At 38.5% G+C, this 24,333-nt stretch overlaps 1 protein-coding gene across 1 annotated transcript in view; it reads left to right on the top strand.

Moving 5' to 3' along the window:
• The window catches only part of ATP6V1H (ATPase H+ transporting V1 subunit H), a 51,726-nt gene extending 28,158 nt beyond the window's left edge, over positions 1-23,568 (top strand). Inside the window, exons 8-14 of the mRNA XM_054985686.1 lie at positions 1,557-1,654; positions 3,569-3,761; positions 4,674-4,852; positions 5,965-6,090; positions 9,191-9,292; positions 16,208-16,321; positions 23,198-23,568. Coding sequence (XP_054841661.1) covers positions 1,557-1,654; positions 3,569-3,761; positions 4,674-4,852; positions 5,965-6,090; positions 9,191-9,292; positions 16,208-16,321; positions 23,198-23,258 — 873 coding nt within the window. The 3' untranslated portion in view covers positions 23,259-23,568. The remainder of the gene's footprint in view (positions 1-1,556; positions 1,655-3,568; positions 3,762-4,673; positions 4,853-5,964; positions 6,091-9,190; positions 9,293-16,207; positions 16,322-23,197) is intronic.
• Positions 23,569-24,333: the final 765 nt, after the last annotated feature.

The following is a 24,333-nucleotide window of genomic DNA, read 5'->3' as shown; positions in this document are numbered from 1 at the left end:
CCATTTATTTAATTTTTTTTTTCAAATTTCTATTCCGCCCTCCCTGCGAGCGGGCTCAGGGTGGATAACAACATATTAAAATACAAAACACAATAAAAACATCATATTAAAATACAGTAAAAATCCATACACATTTCTGTAGTTAATCCCTATAATTAATTTTGGGGAAATGTTCTGCAAAGAACGTAAGAGTTACGTTTGTGCAAATCTTGCATTTCATAAAAACTACTCTTTTAGCATTGTTGTCATTTACCAGGTACGTGCTAACTGTAATGCATATGAATCAGCTGTTGTAAAAACCTAAAAACTGCTAAGGCCTCCTTCAGATAGAGATGTGTCATTTGTCTTAAAGCTGTAGTACTCAGTGTTGTCACTGGATGTCTTCAAGAAGTAAAAGTACTTAATCAAATACAAGCAGCATAATATGTTCTTGGAATGGTGGTGGTGGGCTCATTGCTCATGAATATTATTATTGGATAATTCAGAGCATCCTTCTAGTATTCTTTTTTCTTGAATTTGGAAAAGGAAGCAGGATTGTAAGCTGTTGGCTTGTGTTTCTTAATTAATCAAGAATGTTGCAAAACTTTCTGCAGGGAGTCAATCTAGTCTTCCCTCTGACATCTCTTTTTGCACTGGAATTTTAAAACATTTCAGTACCTGTTCTGCTTCCCGTGTTTGCTGGAGTTTCACACTTGCAAGCTAGTCATGCGGGACGCAGTACCGATGTTTTTCTGCAGTATTCCTGATAGCTGTACTTTTTAGTTTTTATGCTATTTCTTTAAGGGCAGGAGAGACTGATCCAGACTGCCTTCAATAGTATCTTAAATTTATTTGTTATCATTTCATTTACTAACATTTCAGTCAACACATGTTTTGCAAATAAATGTTGTTACTCCAGTAATTATCTTTCAAGAAGTTGCCCAGCGTACTGATCAACTGTAGTATGTTTTTTATCATTTTTTTATAAAACAGCCTGACCTGGGAAAGGGGGAATCTGAAGAGATCAAAGGATTAGATCCTACCAGCTTTCCCACAATCTCACCCAGTTCCTTCCTCACTGCAGCCCCTGTCCTGTGGCTTTTGTCCAGCGGGCTCCACAATTCTGGGCATAACCTTTTTGGCTGTCAGAAGGGGCCCACCTTCAATTTGTTTCCAGTTTAAAAGCTAGTAGAATCTCACTCAGAAAAAATACTGTAAAATTAGTCAAGCTTGGATGTGGCAGTGATCTCCCTCTGCTTTTTGAGGTGTTCAGGATGCATCCCACCCTTTGAAATACATTTGTCTGTGCTAATTCTGATGCACTGAGATCGCTGCAGCTGTTGAAGGCTAGAGTACTAATAAATAAGCTTGTTAATGCCCCAGTTGCATGATTTGGTAAATAAGACTGAGGATCCTTTTTGCAGTAACAGCTGGATCCAACTTTGGGAAGAACATCAGGCACTAGCAATCATAGGCTCATTTTATATTACCATGAGGGAGGCATAGACACTGTTCTCTCTCTTTTAGCAGGGTAGCAGGGTAAGGTTTCTTACTGTATTCTACAATCTTTCATTTAGAGTTCACAATATGTTCAGTGTGTTGCTGGATGTCTGCAGCTGATGCTGAGGGTCAATGAATACCGTTTTGCATGGGTAGAATCTGATGGAGTGAACTGGTGAGTACTTGATGCCCAGATAGAGTTAAATGTCTGATATATGAACCACTTGTTTTCTGATCGATGGTGCTTCAGACTGTTGAGTTCAGCTTCAGAACCATGTTTACATGTGTATTCTAAAACAATGTAAAACTCAAGTTTCTCAGATAATTGTGGGTACTATAGTTGTCATAATTTCAGTCTTCCCTAACAACCAGCTTACTCTCTTCAAACATTTTAGTTTCCAAAAGCTTTCTTCCCCTAAAGGTCTAATTAAGCAGGAAGCACAAATAGCTAGGAAATATTTTACAACGAAGAAAAAATATACATACAAGCATACATTTATATGCTTGTATAGTTATAATTTAATCGATTAGATGTAGTGTTTTAAAGTTTTAATGGTATTTGATACTTGTAATTTTGTTATCCACCCTGAGCCTGCGAAAGTGGGGAGGGCGGAATAAAAATGAAATAAATTAAATTAAAATAGCAGGATTCACTAGAGAAAAACAAACATAAAACAAGCAAGCTAGAGTTAACTTGCACTTTACTGAATGTCCTCCCATTTCCCTTGGTTGAGGGATGGGTCACTCTCTGCCCCTCTCTGAATAAGCTTGCTGACATTCATCCCCTCATAGTTCCAGGAAAGGACAAAGAATAGACAAGGGGGTACCTCACTGTGCACCTCTTTTTCTGTGATTGAAGACTGGAGAGTTTTCCTTGGTTCTGAGTCCAACCTATGAAAATGTGGGGCTTACTTTTTAGTTCTCCCACAAACCAACTCACTAATAATCCGCCCTGAGCCTGCTTGCGTGGAGGGCGGAATATAAATATGATAAAATAAATGTTTCCTGTTAAGATCAGAGGCTTTCTGTCGTACCCACTTCACAAGTCTGTGTTTGGGACAATTTTTTGCTTGTCACTTTGGGGGCAGATGACTGATTTTCCATCAGAAGTAAAGTGATAGCTTATGGGATGCTTATTTATGTGTTTTATTTAGATTAGTGGATGCCCCATTGCCTGACTGGGATTTCCCAAATCATGTATCACCTAAAACTTCCACTCTGCCCCTTTATTGCCACTGAGGATCTGGTTTACCCATTCTGGCAAATGAGCTTGTATTATTTTTGCATCAGAGTGATCCATATTCATAGCCTGTATAGGAACTAGGCATCTTGAACAGAATTTCCAATAGCCTTTCTAAACAATTCACAGATCCCATTACTGGAAGCCATGATAATTTTAGGAACTGTTTGTAGTGCACCTACCACTTCAGTTGCAGTCATAGGAACAAATTCTTACATACTTGTGCACTAATTAGAGGGTATGTCCGTTTCAATTTACTTACTTTTGTGTAAATGCTTAGGTTTGCACAGCAGATAAATTATAGTTTACATAGGAAATCTATTGTTCCTATAAAATCTAATAAAATCTGTATGTGGAACGCAATGTAGAAGTTTGTTGCCTGTTTCAGAACTTCTGTTTCCCCACTTGCTATATGTTGAGTGCGCAATAACATGAAGCCCTGAAATAGAGGCAACTTACTTAATTTGCACTTGTTGAAATTTCAAAGCTCTTGGAACAGCTGCAGTCCTCGAAAACTTCCCATGACATTCTGGACTGAATGATAGTCTACCATTTGGCTCTGTTTATAGTCTGTCTGCTGAATCATAAGGGAGTTTTTTCACAAGGGCACTGAGTCTGGATGTGGACATTTCAATGCTGAATAAACTGGTACTTATGACTGAAGTGCTTCCAAATGGGCTTAGAAATAAGAATAGCATTACCCTTTGTGATATTTTAGTTTTTCAGGGATTTTTGTGGTAAGTGGCTTTGTGTGCTGGAAACATGGACCCTTAAGGTCAAGGTCACAAATGAAGGGTGTTTTTTTCTAAAAAGTGATATATTTTCATGTGACCTTTTTCCTCCCTCCAGTATCATGGGTGTGTTGAGCAACAAATGTGGTTTCCAGCTTCAGTATCAGATGATTTTCTGTATCTGGCTATTGGCATTTAGTCCTCAAATGTGTGAATATTTGCGACGTTATAATATTGTCCCAGTCCTGTCAGACATTCTTCAGGAATCTGTGAAGGAGAAAGTAACCAGGATCATTCTTGCAGCATTTCGGGTGAGTTCCAGGTGCAAACTAGAAAGCCTTTAAACAAAAAGTCATTCTTGCTGTAAAAGGGCTATAGCTCAGTGGTAGAACATATGTTTTGTATTCAGAAAGTCCCAAGTTCAATTCCTAACACCTCCAGTTAAAAGATCTCAGATAGCAGGTGTGGGAATGGACATTTCTCGAGACTGTTGAGAGCTGCTGTCAGTCAGAATAGACAATACTGACTGGGTGAACCTATAGTGTCATTCATTATAATGTACCTTCATGCTTTCGTGTTTTGAAATGATTTCATTCAGATGCCAAACAACAGAACTGGTTTTTATCTGGACAATACTAATGAGACTGAATGGTTCAGGGCCCCATGTGGCTCTTTGGCATGCCACTTGTGGATCTTTTGAGCACTGTCCCCCAGTTTGGCACATACCCCATCTTTCAGAAAAGCAAGCAAGGCCCTTGGCCAATAGGCTTGTCCTTGATGAGTGGTTCCCACTTTTAATCAGCCGCCACCAGAAGAACTGGCCTCCCCAAGGTGTAGGCCTCAAGCCAGGGATGGAAGTACCTGCTAATGTGGCTGTCTGTGACCTGTGGAGTGAGTACCATTGCCCTAATATCTTCTTGAGCTCATTCACTGAAATTGTAAAATATACATACATACATACACACATATATATCAGTGTTACAGATAATGCCTTGAAGAGTGGTCTCCCCTTCTTGAATTGCAGTCTACCACTCTGTCTCAGCTCCTTCCATCTGTTTGCACATCATCTTTTGATAGAGCATTTTGAAATACACTAGTAGGTAGTGGTTGGAAAAACTCACATATATAATCCTTTTGATTGTGTTAATGCAGAGAAATTAACAAGGCTTCTTCAATGATGGTAGTCAGGGTTTTGATGAAGAAATTTATTGTCTTCTTTCCAGAATCTTCTAGAGAAGTCCACTGAAAGAGAAACCCGGCAAGAGCATGCCCTTGCCATGATCCAGTGCAAAGTTCTAAAGCAGCTGGAGAACTTGGAGCAACAGAAATATGACGATGAAGATATAAGTGAGGATATCAAGTTTCTACTGGAGAAACTTGGAGAGAGTGTCCAGGACCTCAGGTAAATTTATCTGTGGTGTCTTGTAACAATCTGTACGCAAATTCATTTTTTAAAATTAGATTTCTTAGTTGCTTTTCAAAAACTTCAACATGGCATATAACAAATATGTAGCAATTGTAACACCATTAAACCAATGTACCAATGTTAAAGTTACAATGTGAGGTTCCTCCCGATGTGGGGCTGCCTCCCAGCTACCCACCATGGTGGCATCTGTGCTTGAGGGCCCCCTCAACCTCAGCTGTGGGAGAGGGAGAGTGACAGGATTGCGTCACCTACAAGTTTCCACTCTGCCCTGGTAGGGCCTTCATTTATCTTCCCTTTTACACCCCACATGTGATGCCAACCACCCCACTCTCCATGATCCTGCCCTGATGGTGAGGCTGAGCAACTAGCCTAGGGCTGCAGGATTGCCTTGCACCAGCCCTTCCTCTGCTCCTTCAGTACTGGCTCTACCTGGTTTGTGTCCACCTCCTCAAGGCAGTCTCGTCCTTAATGTTGATTGTGGGGCAGAAACTGTTGGAGGGCCTGGCTGCCTTGTCAGCCTCCATCCTGAGGCTGTTGATGTCAGCTGCCTCAGGATGCCTGTTGCTGACATTATCATCTAGCGTTTCGGGCCTAGCTGCATCTCTGAGTCAGCCAGAATTTGCTGTTTGCCACCTCCCATGCCTCTTTGCTGCTGCCAGCACTCCTAGAGGCATTGATGCTGCTGCTGGTTGCCAGATTGGGTAAATGCAGCTCCCAGGCCCTGATGCTGTTGTCATGGCAAGATTCTTTGGGTTGGGGGAGTCCTTGCCCAAAGGTGCTTAATCTGGCCTGTGCTCCATTATCGGCCCCGGACACACAATAATAATTAAGAGTTCAGTTAGTCAGATGACAGTTGACAGGCAAGGTCAACGAACACATCTGACATATCAAATTCACTTAGAAACCCTGTTGATCAGGTTTTCTTCGTTGGTAGAACAGTGTATAGATGGAGGAAAACAATCCTCTCAGAGCAAAAAGTTCTAGAACTCTGGGTCACCTAACATATTTCACATCCTAACATATTTTATTGTTGAATTTATGAGCATCAGATTTATTTCTTTGTCTTTTGTGTTCTCATTGTCTTGCAGCTCATTTGATGAGTACAGTTCAGAACTAAAGTCAGGAAGACTAGAGTGGAGTCCTGTGCACAAATCTGAAAAATTCTGGCGAGAGAATGCTGTAAGATTAAATGAAAAGAACTATGAACTGTTGAAGTAAGATCTTCTGGATTTCAAAAACTTTTGTGGGGTTTTTTTTTGCCCAATTAAAAAAAAATCATTTGGAATGGCTGTATTGTTCATAATAACAAAAGTGCAGTTGGGTACTAACAGGTACATCACTAGGTAGAGGACCTGCAGTTTTACTTTCAGAGCCAAAAAATGACTCCAAGGCTTTATTCATGCCTAGTGAAACACTTGATTGCTTTCCTTTAAACCACATGCTGTCATGCGTCTGAGTTTTGTATGTAAAATGCCCTAGCCTGTTGCTACTTGATGGTGCAATAAGACATCCTGGGGTTGGATCAGATGTTTCTGTTCTTCGAATGGTGGGGTCTTCTGCTAACTCAAAGAGAAACTTTTGTCCCAAGTCCATGTATAAGCTGCACCTGCTCTGTTACCTTATACTCCATGTAAGCAGCAAAAGAATATTCCTGTCTGACATATTGTCCTTCCTTCCAAGTTATGCTGAATGCTCCCGCATGTTCTTGAAGCACCAGTCTTCTTCCCATGTGTGTTAGGAGCAAAAATGAAACCAGAGTAACTAATGCATCAATGTTTAATAAGACGTAAATTCAAAAATTTTAAATCTGACAAGTCTCTTGCAAATTTGTCTTAATCTGCGGAGCTACATCCTATGCAGGTTGCCAGAAATTTATCTTAAGCAAAGTAGTTTTTTCAGACATCAGAATATCTGGATCTAGTTCTAAAGATTTAGTTATAACCCATCACAGCCATCCTGTGTAAAACTCAATTTCATTTACATTCATTCATAAATGTTGAATTCACTCACTCCTTTTTTTCCTGGATGACCTGTACATTGGTTCATGATGAGACCAAGAGTTGCTCTAAGTTCTTTACTGACTCCCAGTGTGACTTCTTTGTGTTGTGCATTTCCACCATCTCCCCCCTTCCATATGGAACTTCTTACTAGAATGTAAGAGCCCTGCCGGATCTGACTGGGACCCATCTACTCCAGCATCCAGTTTCTCAGTAGCTGACAAACAAGGCACAGAATCTGTTACCTCTTAGCAGTAGTATTTAGAGCTTTACTGCCTTTGCATCTGGATTTTCCTTTTAGTCACTATTGCTAGTAGACACTGATGGATCTATCCTCCATCAATCTGTCTGTCCTCATTTTAGAGCCATTTATGCTCACCGTGGCTGCTGGCAGTGAACTCAACAGTTAATTACTCATTAAGTAAATAATTATTTCTTTATGTCCCTCCTGAATCTATTGCCCATCAACTATATCCCCCCCACCCTCCCCGCTGCCCCATTTCTTGTATTATGGAAGAGGGAGGAAATTTCTCTCCATCTACTTTCTTAATCCCTTGCATAATTTTTATAAACCTCTTGTCATGTCTCCCCTTTGACATCTTTTTTGAAACAGCGAAGTCTCATACTTTTCAGCCTTCCCTCATAGGAAGGTGCTCCAGCCACTTGGTTGCTCTCTCACACCCTTTTTAAAGTTCTGCCATGTCTTTGAGGGTAGAAAGACCAGAACTGGGTTGCAACATAGTTCTATAGGAGGGCATTACAATAGTGGCTGTTATATTATTTAATAATACCCAACACTGAGCCACACACTGAGTTGATATTTTCCTTCAAGCTATGCACTACAACCCCAAGATCTGTCAATCTCAGTCTATGCCACTCCACAGCATTTTGGAGCATGAGTCGGAAGAAGTCATGTAAGAATCATACTTACATACTTAAACCAAAAGTTTGTGATGCTAGAATTTGAAATGCATATAAGAATATGTACATTCAGGAACCTGCTGGAAACAATTGAAGAGTCTCTGTTTAGCATTTTTGTGTCTTTCAAGAATGCTTGAATTCTGAGCAACATTTGTCTAAGGTAATGGCTTAGCACGGAGCTTCCATGCAAATGTGATTTTCATCAGTAACCATATCACTCTCAAAACTTTTGAATGTAGCCTGTGTGTTTAGTGAAGTTTAATAGATCTCCTCGGAAAGTCAAATATTGTCTTTTCAAAAGAAGACACTCATTCCGCTATCCATAATGTTTTAATCGGTGCATTAGTAACTCTGCTTTGAAATAAAGTGACTGTGGAGATATATAAATTGCCTTAAAGATCAAAGGGCTTTGCTGAGAATGAAGTAAATGACTTATTCTAGATAACGTTGATTTGCCCTCGTTCAAACATGAACTAGCTTAATAAGAAAAGGACCAACTCTATATCCATCCAGGTACATATGATGAAAAGAGATATGACAAACAAAGCAATTATCTTTCCCTGGTCCTGAGTGTATCCGGATTTTTGCATGTAAAACTTAGCTGCTTTGAACTCTGCCTAGCCAAAAAAAATCATTATTGTGTTCTGAACACTGATGACGCTGACACTGAGGTCCTGTGACTTGTTATCACTGCTAATTACTTAGCTTCTGTTTCAAAATATGTGACTGTTTAGGAAAGCTGAGTATTAGATTCATTTAAAGAGCTTAAATAACATTCAATAGGTTTGTTTTGTATCGTTGTGTTGTATACAAACAGATTCTTTGGTTACTAACAGAATTAAGAATTTCTTTGGAAACAAAGTTCATCATCCTATTAGATGCGTTCATATTGTCCTCTTGGGAGTGGCATCAGCAAAACTCTTACATTTTGCTATTTTGTTTTGTTTTCATTTTACATTTGCTTCTAAAAGTTCAGGGCAGCCTACATGGGTTTTTTTCTTCCCAATTTTGCTTCTCAACTACCCTGTGGTTAGGATGAGAATATGTGTGGCTGGCCCAGGATCATCTAGGGAGCTTCATGGCAGAGTAAGGATTTGTAGTCTTTGATTCCCCAGTTCTAATTTCACTCTCTAAGCAATCTACCACACAGGCTTGCCGTTCTCTTCTTCTTTTCTGTTTATTTACTACAGGTTTTGTGTCTTTTGGGCACTTTAGCTTTGTATGTGTTTCATGAATAAAAAATGCTGGTCAGTGATCAGTAAGAAAGTCCAAAAAGATACTCATTGAAATAGATCACTTCTATGCTACTTATACTGGTGCTGATTTGAGAGTTTTTAAAAAACTAGCACTTTTTAGAGAATGGGCATCTTACTATCTGTTTAAAATCTTCCTGTAGAATTCTGACAAAGATTCTGGAGGTATCGGATGACCCCCAAGTCCTGGCTGTAGCTGCTCATGATGTGGGAGAATATGTCCGACACTATCCTCGAGGGAAACGGTATGGAAGCCTTAGTCTCATATCACAGTTAATGGTTAGACCACATGCTTGCCTGATTGGGTTTATTTGACTTCTTGACAGATGTGTGTATTTATATATTACGCTCTTCCCTCCCCTACCTCCCCACGCTAGGGACATAGTGCTATTTTCAACTACATTTCCAAGGTAACATTGCATTCCCAGCACATTAAAAAATGTGTCTGGTGTCACTTGTAGCTTAGCTCTACCATTTTGAAGGTTGAGCTTATTTTAGCTTAGCTCTTCCCTCCTTCCCATATTGGTTTGAGTTGAGTTGAGTGTACCAGCTCCACCTCACAATACTTCTGGGAATTGAATCAAAGGAGGTTTTCCTTTGAACTGATTGAAACGTATTGAAATGACAATACCTGTTGTTAAGGATAGTAAACAATTTGAAAAGTGGCAGAGAATGATGTTAAACTTTGTTTGGGCCGGAAAGAAACCCAGAGTTAAAACGAAAGTACTTTATGATGCAAAAGAAAGAGGAGGTTTACAATTACCAAATTTTAAACTATACCATGATGCGGTATGTTTAGACTGGTTAAGGGAATGGTTGTCACTGAAGCATTTGAAGTTATTAGCATTGGAAGGATACAATAAATTATTTGGATGGCATGTATATCTATGGTATGATAAAGTAAAAGCAGATTCTATGTTTCTACATCATTATATAAGAAGAAGCTTGTTTGTTGTATGGACTAAATACAAGAAATATATGGAAGAGACTATACCAATGTGGATTATCCCTGTAGAAGTAGTAAACCCAAGAACAGAATATGCAGGGGAAGACTGGTTGATATATAAAGCGATTCTTGAGATAAAGCAGAACAACTATTTGCTCAAAGGCAATGATGAATTGCCATTCCAATATGGATGGTTTCAATATATGCAGATAAAAGACCTGTATGAGAAAGACAAAGGGAAAAATGGTTTAAGTTTACAAAACTCTGAGATTGAGAATTGTTTGCTTCAGGGGGGGAAGAAAATAATTTCTAAAATATATAAGATATTATTGAAATGGTTTACAGAGGAGGAGGTCGTTAAAGTTCAGATGGTTAAATGGGCAATAAATTGTAATAGGGAAATTCCAATGGAAGCTTGGGAAAAGGTATGGAAAAATACAGTTAAAATTTCAGCATGTACCTCGGTGCGAGAAAATGTTTATAAAATGATGTATAGATGGTATTTAACACCGAAGAAGTTGGCCAATGGTAATAGTCAGATGTCTGATAAATGTTGGAAATGTAAACAGCATGAAGGTTCATTCTATCATATGTGGTGGACTTGTGATAAGGCAAGGCAGTTCTGGGGGGATATAGTAAAAGTTATGTCGGATATTTTACAAAGGAATATAAATAAAACCCCAGAATTGCTGTTATTATGCATGAACCTAGAAGATCTTGATAAAATGGACAGAGTTATGGTGTTTTATATGATCACGGCAGCCAGAATGTATTATGCACAGTTGTGGAAGACTCAGGAGATACCATCTATGGAAGATTGGATTCTGAAAGTTCTGAATATGGCAGAAATGGACAAGTTAACAAGAAAATTGAAAGAACAAGAAGAATTGGACTATACATCAAGCTGGGAAAAATTCAAGAAATATGTGGAGAAAAAGTGGGACATGAAGGGGAAATTGTGGTCTTTGGAAAATTAAAGGGGAGATAGAAACTTACTTAAGGTCAAAAGGGGGTATATTTTACTGTATCCTATTGGATTAGTATAGAGTTATAGTACTATAGTATTAAAAGGGTAAGAGTTAGTATATTCATAGGGAAAAGTATAAGATTGAATAATAAGGTTGAATAGGTTATAGCGAGTATATATGATATTTTAGTGATGTAATGGAAAGATTAGATCTATAATATAGATAATAGGTATCTAAGGAATAGTATATTACACATATATATGTATTTTTTTTAGTTAGTATATGTACTTACTATATACTTATATAATTTTTATACTTTTAATTAAGATAAGTAGTATATTAAGCGTAGATAGTTAAGATAAGTAAAGATGTTAGATTAGTATGTATAACATAGATATATATTATAGACTTTAAGAATTTATATGATATATTCTTTAGCTTAAGTTGGTTATGGAAAACTGCTGGGAGTCACCAGAAAAAGGGGGGGGGGGAGGATGGGGAAAATGCAATGGGGTAGAAATTGATAACGATTTTTATGTTTGTTTGTAAACCCATCCAATAAATTTTTTTTAAAAAATGAACTGATTGAAGTGGGAGAACCCCATGAGGCCTATGAGTTATGCTGAAACTGAGCACAGTGTCATGTGGATGCTCCCATTCAATTCAGGGGTTTCCTGCCTTCCCGATAGGGAAAAATCCCTGTGGGGGGGCCGGGGCGGGCAGGTTTGGTTAAGAATAATTTAGACCTCTGTAGCAGGTGGACTATTTCTTCCACCTGAAGTTGTTGACACTTTGTCAGTGCTTGAATTTTACTGTAGTATTCTCTCACTTCAAATGTTTTCTGGCTGCTCTCAAACCTCTCCAAATCTGCTGTTCCATTTAGATGTAGCAATCCAAATATGCTGTTTCTGTCAGACTACATAATCCATTATTTCTCAGGTTGAGCTTTGTCACCTTTTCTTGTACCTTGTTGAAATGAGACTAGCCGCTAATGGTCTCTGTAAACATATACTTGGGTCCTTTAGGCCTCCTGGTCTTCAACTACAAGGTTTCTTCCTTATTGAAGGCAGACACAAGGAGAAGCAAATAGTCCTATGCTATTGATGATCTTGCTTAGTTTATTAAAAGGACTTCTTCCCAGAGAACATTTGTGTTATGATTGTGTGATACAGCTTTTCAGATTACCTATTAAAATTGCATTTTGAGGTTGCAGAAAACAAGCTGATAATTTCTATATGTAGCAGGCTGTGTTGGTGTTCAGTTGCCTAAATGTGAATAACATTTAATTCAGATTTCTTTTTAAAGAATCTTTTTTGCAGAGTTCAATGGAAAAGTCAGAAAAGAAATAGAAGCAAGAAGTCCAGAAATACCAGCTGAACAGCATATTTGCAAATTAACTCAAAGATGTAGTAGAAAACCTTTTAACTAGCTGAAGAACTAGGTTTAGGAATATTATCTTGTTTTATACTTGTAGATAAAAAGTCAAGCTTTGTCAGTACACATGTAGACTTGGGAGAAGTTCCAGCTTCATGGTATATAAACCTTATTTGGAAAGTGAGCTACTGAGTGAGAGCCAGTTTGGCATAGTGGTTAAGAACGTGGGATTCTATTCTGGAGAACCAGGTTTGATTCCTCATTCCTCCACGTGAAGTCGGCTGGGTGACCTTGGGTCAGTCACAGCTTCTAGGCGCTCTCTCAGCCCCACCCACCTCATCAGGTGTTTTGTTGTGGGGATAATAATAATGTACTTCGTAAACTGCTCTGAGTGGGCATTAAGTTGTCCTGAAGGGCAGTATATAAATCGAATGCTGCTGCTGTTAGTTTAGACTTGCAATAGCATGTCATTGGCCTTTAATATCAAATAGAACATGTAGATAAGTGTCTATACACACTCACACAAGGGGTACCAAAGGAATTCCCATCTTTTATGGTTAGTCTAAAATAGTCCCTGGTAGAGCATTACAATCACCTACAATCATAATTGATGCTTCAGGATACTGGTGAACTAGTTGTAGTATTAGTGAGTCCAGTTTCTGCCAATTCCTGTTTAAATTGTCCTGATAAAGATTAACTAAAACAATTTTCTGTACAGCAAACTCCAAAAGAAGGACCATAAATAGATTTAGAAAGTATTTTGACAACTCTGACCTGCTGTAATGAAGAAATCGCTGTAGCCAAGCCTGCAGATGGACAACCTATCTTATTAATTCTAACCACCTGTTTGAAATAGTCACTAAAGCCTGAAAGAAAAAATTCAGAGGTCTACCAGGTCTCTTGTAATAATATTATATCGAAACTCCTTGCTCTTGTTAATCCATCCTGCCGCATTCCATGATAATATTTTAAAATAATCTTTTTTTAGGTAGTATTGAGTCATTCTGGATGCAAGAATAAGTCAGTAATATTATCTGAGTGATTTTTTGGTTGCGCCCATTCCTCAAACTTCATCTTATTTGGTTCCAGTTGAGTGCCTAACCTTGTCTCCCCTCTCCTGTCAGTCAGTAGGGGATATAATGCCTGGGGTGGCATATCTGAATCTAAAAGATCTACTGGTCTCGCAGTCAGAGGTTTGATATTTAATCCTTTGACTGGCATTGTCAATGGTGGAACTTTAATATTATGAGAGAACCCCTCCTAGAAGTGCCAGTAGTGTGGCCAGTAGCGCTGTTTCTCATCAGAAAGGATGGATCAGTATTACACTCGAGGGTGTCACTCAGTCCCTGTAGCCGGTTAATAAGATGTTCTTGCTCAGACCACGGAAGATGTCTAAATGATGTCAATAATTTGTTCTATACTTGCTGATGACTTTCAGGAAAACCCTTTATTTTATCTTCCCTCATAGAGATTAATTGATCTGTTTCTCTTGTGTTCCATTTTACATTTTGGCAGTGGGGGGGGGGGAATTAATTCTTTTGTCCCCTCTTGATAATTTCTTTAGTCTAAATCTGGTATTTGAGGTGCTTTCCTGCTGAGCAGACTTCTTCAGATGCAACAGAGGCAGACTCTTGGTTTGTTTGTAGGTCTAACACAAAATATTCCATAACTATTCAAATAGAATGTGACATAATCCACTGAGGAAATCTTGATGAATAAAATTGAAGTAAATTGTGATCATTACCGTGAGGATTTGGAAATTTATCAATAATTTCAGATCAACTGAGTTATAATGTAAATTGAGCAAAAAGCTCCAATTTTTTTTGCTAATGACCTCAGAAACCATCAAATCCTCCTAGAGATAAAAAGAGAGGTGGGAAAATTGAGGTTCCTTACATATGTCTACCAGCTCATTGCCCTCAGTTAATAGATTCTTCTTTGAGTCACCCTTGTGAATCCCATCCTCTCTGTTATAGATCATAAATTTTATTTGGGAAGAAAGTTCGTCCAATTAGGTGTCAGCAAATAGTAGAGTCTGACTGGCCAATAGAATTAAATTTCCTGAATGATTTTTTTGTGCGTTTTAGTTTTTCTGTGTTCCTACTAATAATCTTTCCCAAATTTACAATATCAGTATTTGTGTCAATATCATTATTGAATACTGGGGAAATCAAGAATCAAAATATAATATCAGCAGGTAGAAACATAATATGGTATCAACTCATAATAAAATATAAGAGGTCTCTATCAGTCTCGTCAGTTCAGTCTATTATAACACATAGGTTCAAACTGCAATTAAAAATTGTTAATTTAATGAAACCTATCCCTTGGAAGAATCAAAAACAAATCTCATAGCCATACGAGGAGTAAATAACTTCTTTGTCACAATTCTCCATTCCCAATTTCCCAAGTCACACAATTCAGTACCAAGCTTATTTACATTCTTACTAATTTATATAAAATATAAAGAGTAGGAACCAGTAGTAGAACCATCTCATCAAACCCTGCAACCTCCTACCAAAACCAATCAATCATTCAGTTACTAACTATTCCTCCTCACTCAGACATAATGCTGAAGAGATGAAGCAATTAACTGCAAATTCAGCATTAGCCTTATCTACATAATACGATAAAGTCCCAAGGAGTGTAAATCCCGATGGTATAAATGCTCACTACTGCTTATGAGCTCTTATACTCCAGGGACTAATAGGGAACTGATAGGTTAAAATAAATACTCAATAGTTAGGTAAAATAGCAAAACACTCTGCACGTCCCTTTGTCTTCCCTTCCCTTCCATGTCTAAAAACCCAGTTAAAATAAAAGACTAAAAAGATAAGCTGCCAGCAAAGAAAGCCAAAAAGAGAGAAAAAATAGAGATAGTAATAATTAAGATAAATAAAAACTTTGTAAGAAAACATCGTGATGGGATGTCCCCCCATGGGTCAGTAATGACTCAGTGCTTGCACAGGGGACTACCTTTACCTTTAAACAGAGCACAGCAGTGTCTTTCTCTCTCCAAGCCCTTTCCCCCCTTCTTCTGCTCCCTATGGTCAAATTCACCATCTCGGTTAGTTGATCATTTGTCTGCTAAAATTGTAAAATTCTTCTGGCAACCCCCTTGAACTCCAAGCAAAACAAATCTCTTGAAGCAAGTTTAACCTCACTACTTTTTGTGGCTAGCCCTAGTATGGCATTAAGAATCAGGCACTTCAATTTCCTTCCTTGCTTCCTGGAAGAAACTCTCTTGTCTTCTATCTCTATTGAATGCCATATGGTATCTTGTATGAACTAGTACCATAAGTTTGGAGTATTTCATTTTGCATACTCCGGATTTAATTTTCCTTCAAGAATGCTGGATGGAGCCTCTGGCAAGAATGTCTTTTTAATGTTCCTGCTGTGAAAGTGAGAATATTCAGTATTGCTTCCAGACAAATAATAATAATATTTAAAAACATTCACCTTGCCCTGGCGTCAAAAGCCATTCTTGAGCTTCTAGTTGGGCTGATATGGTTTTAAAAGAGCAGGATTTTCAAATGCATCCTGGGTGGCTTCCTTAAATATAGCTTGTTGCTTCCAGCATATAATCAAAGCAAGAAAAGGAAGAATGCTCTGCCAGTGGGTCTTGGGCCAGCAGAACCAAAGCTATGTGAACCTGGGCACAAAATTCCAGATGCAGCCCCCTAAGGGAGAGAGTTCAAAAACTAAATGGACCAATGAGACATTCACATGTTCTTCATACTGGGATTGGAGGACAATCAAGTGATGTGGAGGTTTCTGCCTGTTAATCAAAACAGAAGGAAACGTTACCCCTGAAATAATGTGTTATCTTTCTTTTCTCCATAATTTTCCACCCCACCTCCCTTTTTTAACAGAGTGATTGAACAGCTTGGTGGAAAACAGCTTGTAATGAACCATATGCATCATGAAGATCAGCAGGTTCGCTATAATGCCTTGCTTGCTGTGCAGAAGCTGATGGTCCACAACTGGTATGTAAAGACTCTGTTCTGGGTCTGCATTGCTAACATGAACTGTTTGTGATGCATAAAGTGCCAGTACTTAAGTACGATGTGTGCCATTGTGAAGTAAAATATGGCTTTGTACCTTCCCCCACTGAATTGGGAGCTGTAATGGGCTTTAATTTTCAGAGTAGGCTCAGCAAATGGCAGCAGTGTTGCTACTGACTAAAATTATCAGGCTCTCTTGATGGTTTTTCTTTTCTTTTTAGAATTAAAATTTAAGTGAATGGTGTTGAATTGGGCTTTAAACTTATTTTGATTGCCCTCACTCCTCCTTTGGCTCTTAGAATGCCCCCGTTTGTTGATTTTAGATGTGTTTCCGCTGGAATAGCTCACGGCAAAATCCAATAACATGGCCAGCAAACTTTCAGTGAATAAAAATATAACATCTTTGTATTCATCTATACTGTGGACGTTTATCAGATGTTTAACAGAAAAATGTCTTCATGTAAAATTATAGAATGATAGATTATAGAACTCTTAAAAGTATTTTTCTTTTTAAAAATTAGGAGATATAGGTTCTGCACCCTTGCAAATTTCCAAGCAAATTTTTGTGCCCCTTGTCCATTCATCTTCCAGGCTGTTACCCACTATTTCCCTTCCCTGCTTCTTCCACTTTCTTATAATATAATAATAATAACAACATTTGATTTATATACTGCCCTTCAGGACAACCTAATGCCCACTCAGAGCCGTTTACAAAGTATGTCATTATTATCCCCACAACAAAAACACCCTGTGAAGTGTTACTCCATGCTGCCATTATAAGAAAAGTAGGCACTGTTTTGCAGCCTCTAGAGCCTGAAGAAGCCGCTGAAGTAGAATTCATTACTTCAGCTGTATGGAGCCTGAACTAAACTGAGTACTGCAGCACTTTTGTAGCTGCATTTTCCAGTTTTAAATGGTCAGAATAGGCAGCTCATGCGGCTGTCATAGTGCTGCACCTTTCTCAGTCTCAAACAACCAGCATTTCATTCTTTTTAGGGGTTGTTATTGCAGTGATTAGGAAGAGATACTTTCTTACATAGGAGCGATTGCTGCTTGTGCTAGGCAAGCAAGCATATATTAGGTACTGTCTTAGTGCTACTCTTTTTTTACATCTCTGCTGAAGTGATTTGATTTCCAATGCACTTTTATGGAACAAGGGCTTTTGAGAGTTAGGAAACCTGAGTCATGTTCACTGCTCTTTTTTGCTTTTTAATAGACTACTGTGTATCATGTTGGAAGTAGATCATAAGCAGGAGTGCTGTGGCTATCCTATGTATTATTGTCTTGACAGTGTATTAGTATAACATAAGTATTGTTTCCATAAGCATGCTAGAAATCTGACTACCATCGGTTGATGTTTTGGCTTGGATCCAGAGTAGCACAAGCAGAATGCAGCAAGAGGAATAGAACTTTTCTTGGCTCTCTCACTCGCTGAAGACCCTTGGATCCCCACATAACTCCCCAAGAATAGTGCTGAGAGTCTACAGTGAGAACTGGTAAAAATTGTCCAGCCATCTCTCTCCCATGTGGCACAAGTGCCCATTCAAAATGGTTCTCAGAAGGAAATTGTAAACAAATAAATCATAACAGTTGAAAAAGATGCCCAATAAGAGCTCCTTTTAAATTGTCCATATATAATTATTTTTTTAAATATATCCAATATATTCCTTAATTATAGTATGAGGTTTCCCAGGGGTAATGAGTGCAAAATAAGCATTGGGATCTTATTTTCTATCGGCATGCATGTGACCTAAACAGTTACCTATATTTCATTTAAAGAAAAACTGGCACCTTTAGGATTCTACCTGATATAACATGAGTGATGTAAAGAATCCAGGAGGGATCTGGAGGATGTGAACTCATCCTCCCCACTCCTCCAAACTGCCACTGCCAGCACCTTTTAATCCATTGCTTTTTGAAGGCAGGAGAATATTCCAGGAGGGCAGAAAACGTCAGTTGTATGAGCTGGGGAGAAGGAAGAATTGGATGGAGAGGGGAAAAAATTCTCCAGTTAGTTCTCAGGTGATGGAGCCACATTTTCCTCCCTTAGGTTAGGATGAGTTAATGGCAGAACAAACAGCCGAATTCCTTCATTGTTGAACCCAAGTAACTAACAGCAGGGGGATCTGAGACTTCTCCCATTTGGTTTTCCTGACCAGAGAATTTGCATAGCTCACACCTGGTGATGCCTCTGAGCTGTTTCCAGGTGGAGTCAAAAGGACAGTTTTCTCAAATGATAGATGATTAAAGTAAATTGTTGGTATTTTTGCTCCAATAGTATAATAGCACAGAAGTACTTTGGCTGCAGACTGCCATGGCTGGTTCTCTGGAATAAGTACTTTTATTCTGATTTTGTATTTAAATTCCTTAGTTCCAGCTGTTTGGAGCACAGAGTACTCTGACAAGATTCTTTTCAAACTGATGTGCTGCAGTTCTTGAAAGTGAGCTCATTTATTGTTTCAAAGCATGGAGCCTGATTGATGCATTTGTCTTAGACTTTTATTTTCCTCTGTTGTTCTGATCATGCACTTGCTACCCGGTTGCCTTTGTAGTATTATGAACTGGAGAAATTTCTTCCTCATTTATCTGGCTTTATTCTTGCACTTGCAATACTAAGCCAAAATAAATACACAAAAGCAGGTCTTATCTGAACCAAGGAGAAATTGATTAATATCCATTAATCAATAGAAAATAGGTTGGCTAATGGCAGTCAGTTAACAGTGTAATGCTACGTATGTTTAGTAAGGTATGTTATATTATCCACATTTTACAGATGGTAACGAGACTAGAAATAAGCATGGGTTGATCAGGTGTTGCTGCTGTAATGCGGGTTTTGCAAAAAATAACTTCCATTTTGCAGAAACATCTGGAATGTACATCCCATGATAACTGGTCCAGTGGCATTTTCACATCCTCCTCCCCCCAATAAAGTTCTGTAGGTATGTAGAAAGCCAGTCCCAGGTGAATGACTTCCCTAAATGACTTATTTTGTAGCAGTTCAATTAGTCCAGCATATCTGTGAACCTATCCAATTCTCCATGTACCATTTTAAATTTGTTTATTTATACCCTGCTTTACTTCTCAATGGGGACTCAGAGAATCTTATAGCACCCTTCTGCCCTCTTATTTTATCCTTTAAACAGCAAGATAGAGGTAGAAGTAGATTAAGCTGTGATAGTAACCAGCCCAGAGCCACCCATTGAACATCCATGGAAGAGCAGGGATTCAAACTTGGGTCTCCCAGATCCTAATCTTAAAATTCTAACCACTACATCACGTGTATACTAGCTGTTTAGTAGACTCCCATTGTAAGGGATTATTGGCATTTTGGGTCTGCAAGTGTTAATATGTATTTGGGTATGACTTTTTTCTCATACCGTATTGTGTAGGATAAAGAATATCCTTCTGCCTCTCAAAAAAGTAGATTAAAAGACAACAAACTAAAGGAAGACTTCATCGGTACTGCAGTTTGTATTCCAAGACAGACCTGTGTGACTCAGTGTAGAAAGCCATTGGGCTCCCAACCCTTTGAGTGTTAGGTAGCTTTGGCATGTCTGACAGCATCTCATCCTCCCCTCCATAAATGGCCTTGAAGAATATAAAACAAACCTTTGTTTCTAATTCAGAAGCCCAAAAGTTATTTGGAAAAGAGCATGGGGTTATGAATGCTGTCATCCCCCCGCCCCTTATTTAGTCATTTGTTAGTTCAATAACTCTGAATAGAATTTTCATTTTAAAAGGCTGCAGTGATGCAGCAGATAAAGCAAGAGACTTGTTAAATGATTTGTGTTTTCTAGGGTAAGAACAGTGATGCATTAAGGTAGGGAAAGAAGTGTGTGAGTTTGCACAGAGCACCTAATATAGCACACGGGAAAAGTGCAGGCTGCCACAAAGTTTGCATTTGGTCTAAAACTCTCATGAAATATTTGATGGCAGGAAAATTTAAAACCCATTCCCTTCCTTCTCTTCATTCATGCACAAGCTCTGTTCATGTGCCGGTAGGATTGTTTGACTTGCTTATAAGAAGTAAATCGATATATTAGAACTGGAGGGCAATGTCTTGCAAGGCTTTGTACTCTGGTCTAGAGAGAACTTGTTCAGTAATTTTTTAAAAAATATAATGAGATCAGTACATATCTCTGCTGCATCTAGTCCTAAGGCATATTCTTCATCCTGATTCTAGGAGGACATGTTTTTTCTGCCTTTTATCATATGCTTGTGTCTATTTTTCTTTGAGACTGGCAGCTAGGAATTTTAATACATTGGCTGCAGCACGGCTTTTGGATAAGGCGAATGACGCACACCTTCCAGGTTAATGATGGAGTATTAGGCTTTTCATCTTTAGCAGTTTAATCAATAGTAGTTCAGACAGAGCATTCTGAAATGTTTCTCCATTTAATACAAAATCATTAGTAGCCTACTCCTTTCATGCACTCCCTCCATGTATAATTAGGCTTTGTGAGACCTATAAATGGTGGGAAATGCAGCTAACTATCCTACCCGTGGCTTCAAACCTTTCCCCTTACAGACCCTGTAGGATATTTCAATCTTTGGGGCTTGTCTGCAGTAGCCATGCTTCTCTTGTCAGTCCATGCTCCTTGCACATCAGCACATTTTTCTCCTGAAAAATGAACGGTGGCCTGAAAAATTGCATTTTATACAGTGAGCCTTTATTATTCAGTAGAACTTCCTAATCCTTTAGGGTTTTTTTATGTTATCTTATCTCACACTTTGCTTCTCAAGCCCTCCTTGGTGGATGCCTATTTCATTCTGTTTTATCACGGAAATCTGGACATCGGAGACCCAGAGTGCTGATTAACCCTCGGTCAATAAATCTCCCACCAGAGTGGCTTGCCTTGGTTCTGTGGTGGTTGGCAGCATCATCAAGTCACCTTTCCCTTCCTAACTTATATTTATGTGACAGAGTCACATTATATGATTCTGCCTCATATAATGCAGCCCATCTGGTGGTGTTAAATATTGATTCAGCCAGGCTTTGCACAGCTTTTGTTTTGAACTCTGAAAAGGAAAATGCTTTTTAAAGAGAACTATACATTTAGCTGGTTTTAAAAAGTCATTAAAGAACTGTCTTAGTAACAATTAAGTAATGAATGAGCATCCCTGGTGATCAAGAAATTTACAGTGCCATTCTAAGCAGATCTGCACCCTTCTAAGCTGATTGACTTAAATGGTCTTAGAAGGGTTTAACTCTGCTTAGGATTGCACTATTGGTGCACATTAACAAGCTTGTAGATGTCTGCTTTGCTGCTAACAAATAGCACTGCGATCATGCAGAGCTACATAAATATATTTTACGTCAGGTATTAGTATTCTGTTTATGTCTCTACTAGTGAGCTTAATGGAACATGGTTATCTACCCTGCTGAAATATGCAGTTTGTACTTGGGTGGCTCCAGGGTTTCACTTTGCAATCCTGATCTGTATGTCTTCTCAATTTATTTTTCTTTTGTTTTTTTCAGTTAGCATTTCAGCATATTGTGCCTGATAACTGAAGTGGCATTTGTTTGTGGAGGACAGTAATTTGTTCTCTGATTTTCTTTAAAGCAAATGGTGCTTTAAACTTTGGTGACATGGAGTCTCATTAAGGTTCAGTCAATCTCATGGTTTTTAGCCCAACATCTTAACATTATTTTGCTATTGAATAGAAAGGGAACATTTTGAACATCTCTAGTAAAAATTAACTTGGGGCATCACTGAGCCAAAATCTAATACTTTTAACTTTTTTATTGCTATCAGGGGGACTTAAAATACATGTTTTCTCTCCAAGTGACATCCATAAGCCATAAAAGTGCTTTCTCTTATTAGGAGGGTTCCCTTATATGTGCTGGGATGAATTCTGGGGATTGTGAACCAACCTCCACTTTCAGAATGTCTATTTCCCACCATCTCTTCCTGTTGTAGTTAGCTGCACCCTTTACAAAGTAGTTACTGAGAATCAGTAGACCTTTGGAAACAATGTAGGATGCACTGTGGCAGCTTTCTACTTGAACAGAGAAAAGATCAGCTAATTGTGGACTTCTTGCACAGATGCATTTGACTTTTGCATGGTGACTGGCTGGAATCAAGACCATTTTGTTTTACCTAAATGGATGCAGCTTTATATAATTCAAACACTAGTTTCTATGGGCAATTGAGGTTGAATAGCCTTAATGTATGGGTTGTAAAATTTAGAAGCTATTAGTTCTTTCTTATTTCTTATTGGCCTCCCATAATTCCACCTTGAACTAGATCATGACTATTGGCCATGTTATACAACCTGTTTTTCAAACAATATCTCCAAGTGTACAAAAACGCAGGGAACTGTGAAGCATTACCTAGGCCTGTGTTTCCCTTGCTAATTTTGTATCATGAACTTAATCTTTATCTAAGATGCATCAGCTGGGGGATCAGTTTTCTTCTGTTTGTGCTGCAAAGGAGAGGGCAGTTTTTTGCTGCTTTCCCCCTCCTATTGTAGGCTCCCAAATCATGCGCAGTTAAGTTCATGTGTATCTTGGATCCCCAGCTTCATAGTGGGTGCTGTGGAAGAGGAGAGGAGAGGGATACAGGAAATTTTGATGCCATGAGCAGAGAGCTTTGCTCAATAATTCTGAATACGTTTGCTTTGTTGTGACTAACCATTACATTTGTTAAGGAAGGAGAGAGGCCCATTTATTAACTCTCTTCTGCCTCTCAGGTTCTTTCCCACATTCTGTTTCCTTTTTTACAAACCCATGCTGCCACCTGGGAATGCCTTTTCCTATCATTTGAGGAACAAGTCTAGGATTTATGTGACTGCTTGTTTTTGAAATCTCCTGAAATATTCTTTGACACTTATTTTCCTTCCTCCGGTCTCTTTCAGGGAATATCTTGGGAAGCAACTACAGTCAGAACAACCTCAAACTGCCACGGCACGGAGCTAAACCTTTCCGTCTACTTGCTGAACTCTCTCCTTCGCTGGATGTACTGCAGTAACTGTGAAGCTACCTTGAAATACAAGTGAGAAAATGATGTGGTTGCAGTCCTCACAACCTGTTCTGCTGTCGTGTAGCTTTCTTCCCAACAGTTCTTCCACTATTGCCTGGAGTCAAGCATGGTGTCTAGAGACCAGATTGCTTTCCGGTATCTTTCTGTATTAAGAAAATATTCTAAATATAGCTGATATGTGCTGCCTTTATGTATTTATTGTCTTCAAATGTAAAACAATAAAGAATAATCATTCCATATCGTCAATTGTCTCACTGTTCCCTGTTCTCCACAGATTTATTTTGAAAAGCTACAATTTAAATAATTTTTCTTGCAGGATTACTCTTAAGGGCATATGAAAATATCAAGGTAAGGGATTGGTAGTGATGTTAACATCTTCACATCAAATGAGTCTTAAAGGCAAACACTGGACACTATTAAAACAAGCTACCCTAATTGAAACTGAGGACACTTTCACAGTAGCTGGCTAGAGCTAGGGCTCTATGGAAATCAATGTCACCTGTGGTTTAATATCACTTCAAGTCGGTAGATAGTTACATGATGTCTATAGTTTGGTGTGTGACTTTTTCATGGTCTATTTTAAAAGGTCTACTCCACATGCTCCAGTATTGTGCATTGACCTAGATTCTATGTAGCGAATAATACAAAATCCGTGTTCATTTAAATGATTTTTTTTGTGCAGTTGAGATCACTCACTTATAAAAGAAGGATTTTAAAAAGAAGCAAGTACAAGTCAGCATGCCTTTGCAATACAAATTAATAAAGTATGTTTGGACAGAAACCTGGTAAGGAAATGAGAAGTAGGTGATTATGTATCAGTAGCGGTCTGTAAGCCTTGAGCCTGTATCAGTGCATGATGTGGTAACACTGAATGTGCAACTTACTAGCAGCTCTGCTGAGTAAAGACAATGACGCTGCTGTCATGGATGTCTCTTAAAAAATAAAAGGACAGAAACCTGTGAATAGCGTTTTTGCAAATATCTACTACTTGCAGATTCCAAAGGAAATTAT

This window comes from Eublepharis macularius, chromosome 7, assembly GCF_028583425.1.
Source record: "Eublepharis macularius isolate TG4126 chromosome 7, MPM_Emac_v1.0, whole genome shotgun sequence".
In the NCBI taxonomy this organism is placed as follows: domain Eukaryota; kingdom Metazoa; phylum Chordata; class Lepidosauria; order Squamata; family Eublepharidae; genus Eublepharis; species Eublepharis macularius.
The sequence above is the reverse complement of the archived record's forward strand: the minus strand, read 5'-3'. Positions and strand labels throughout refer to the sequence as shown.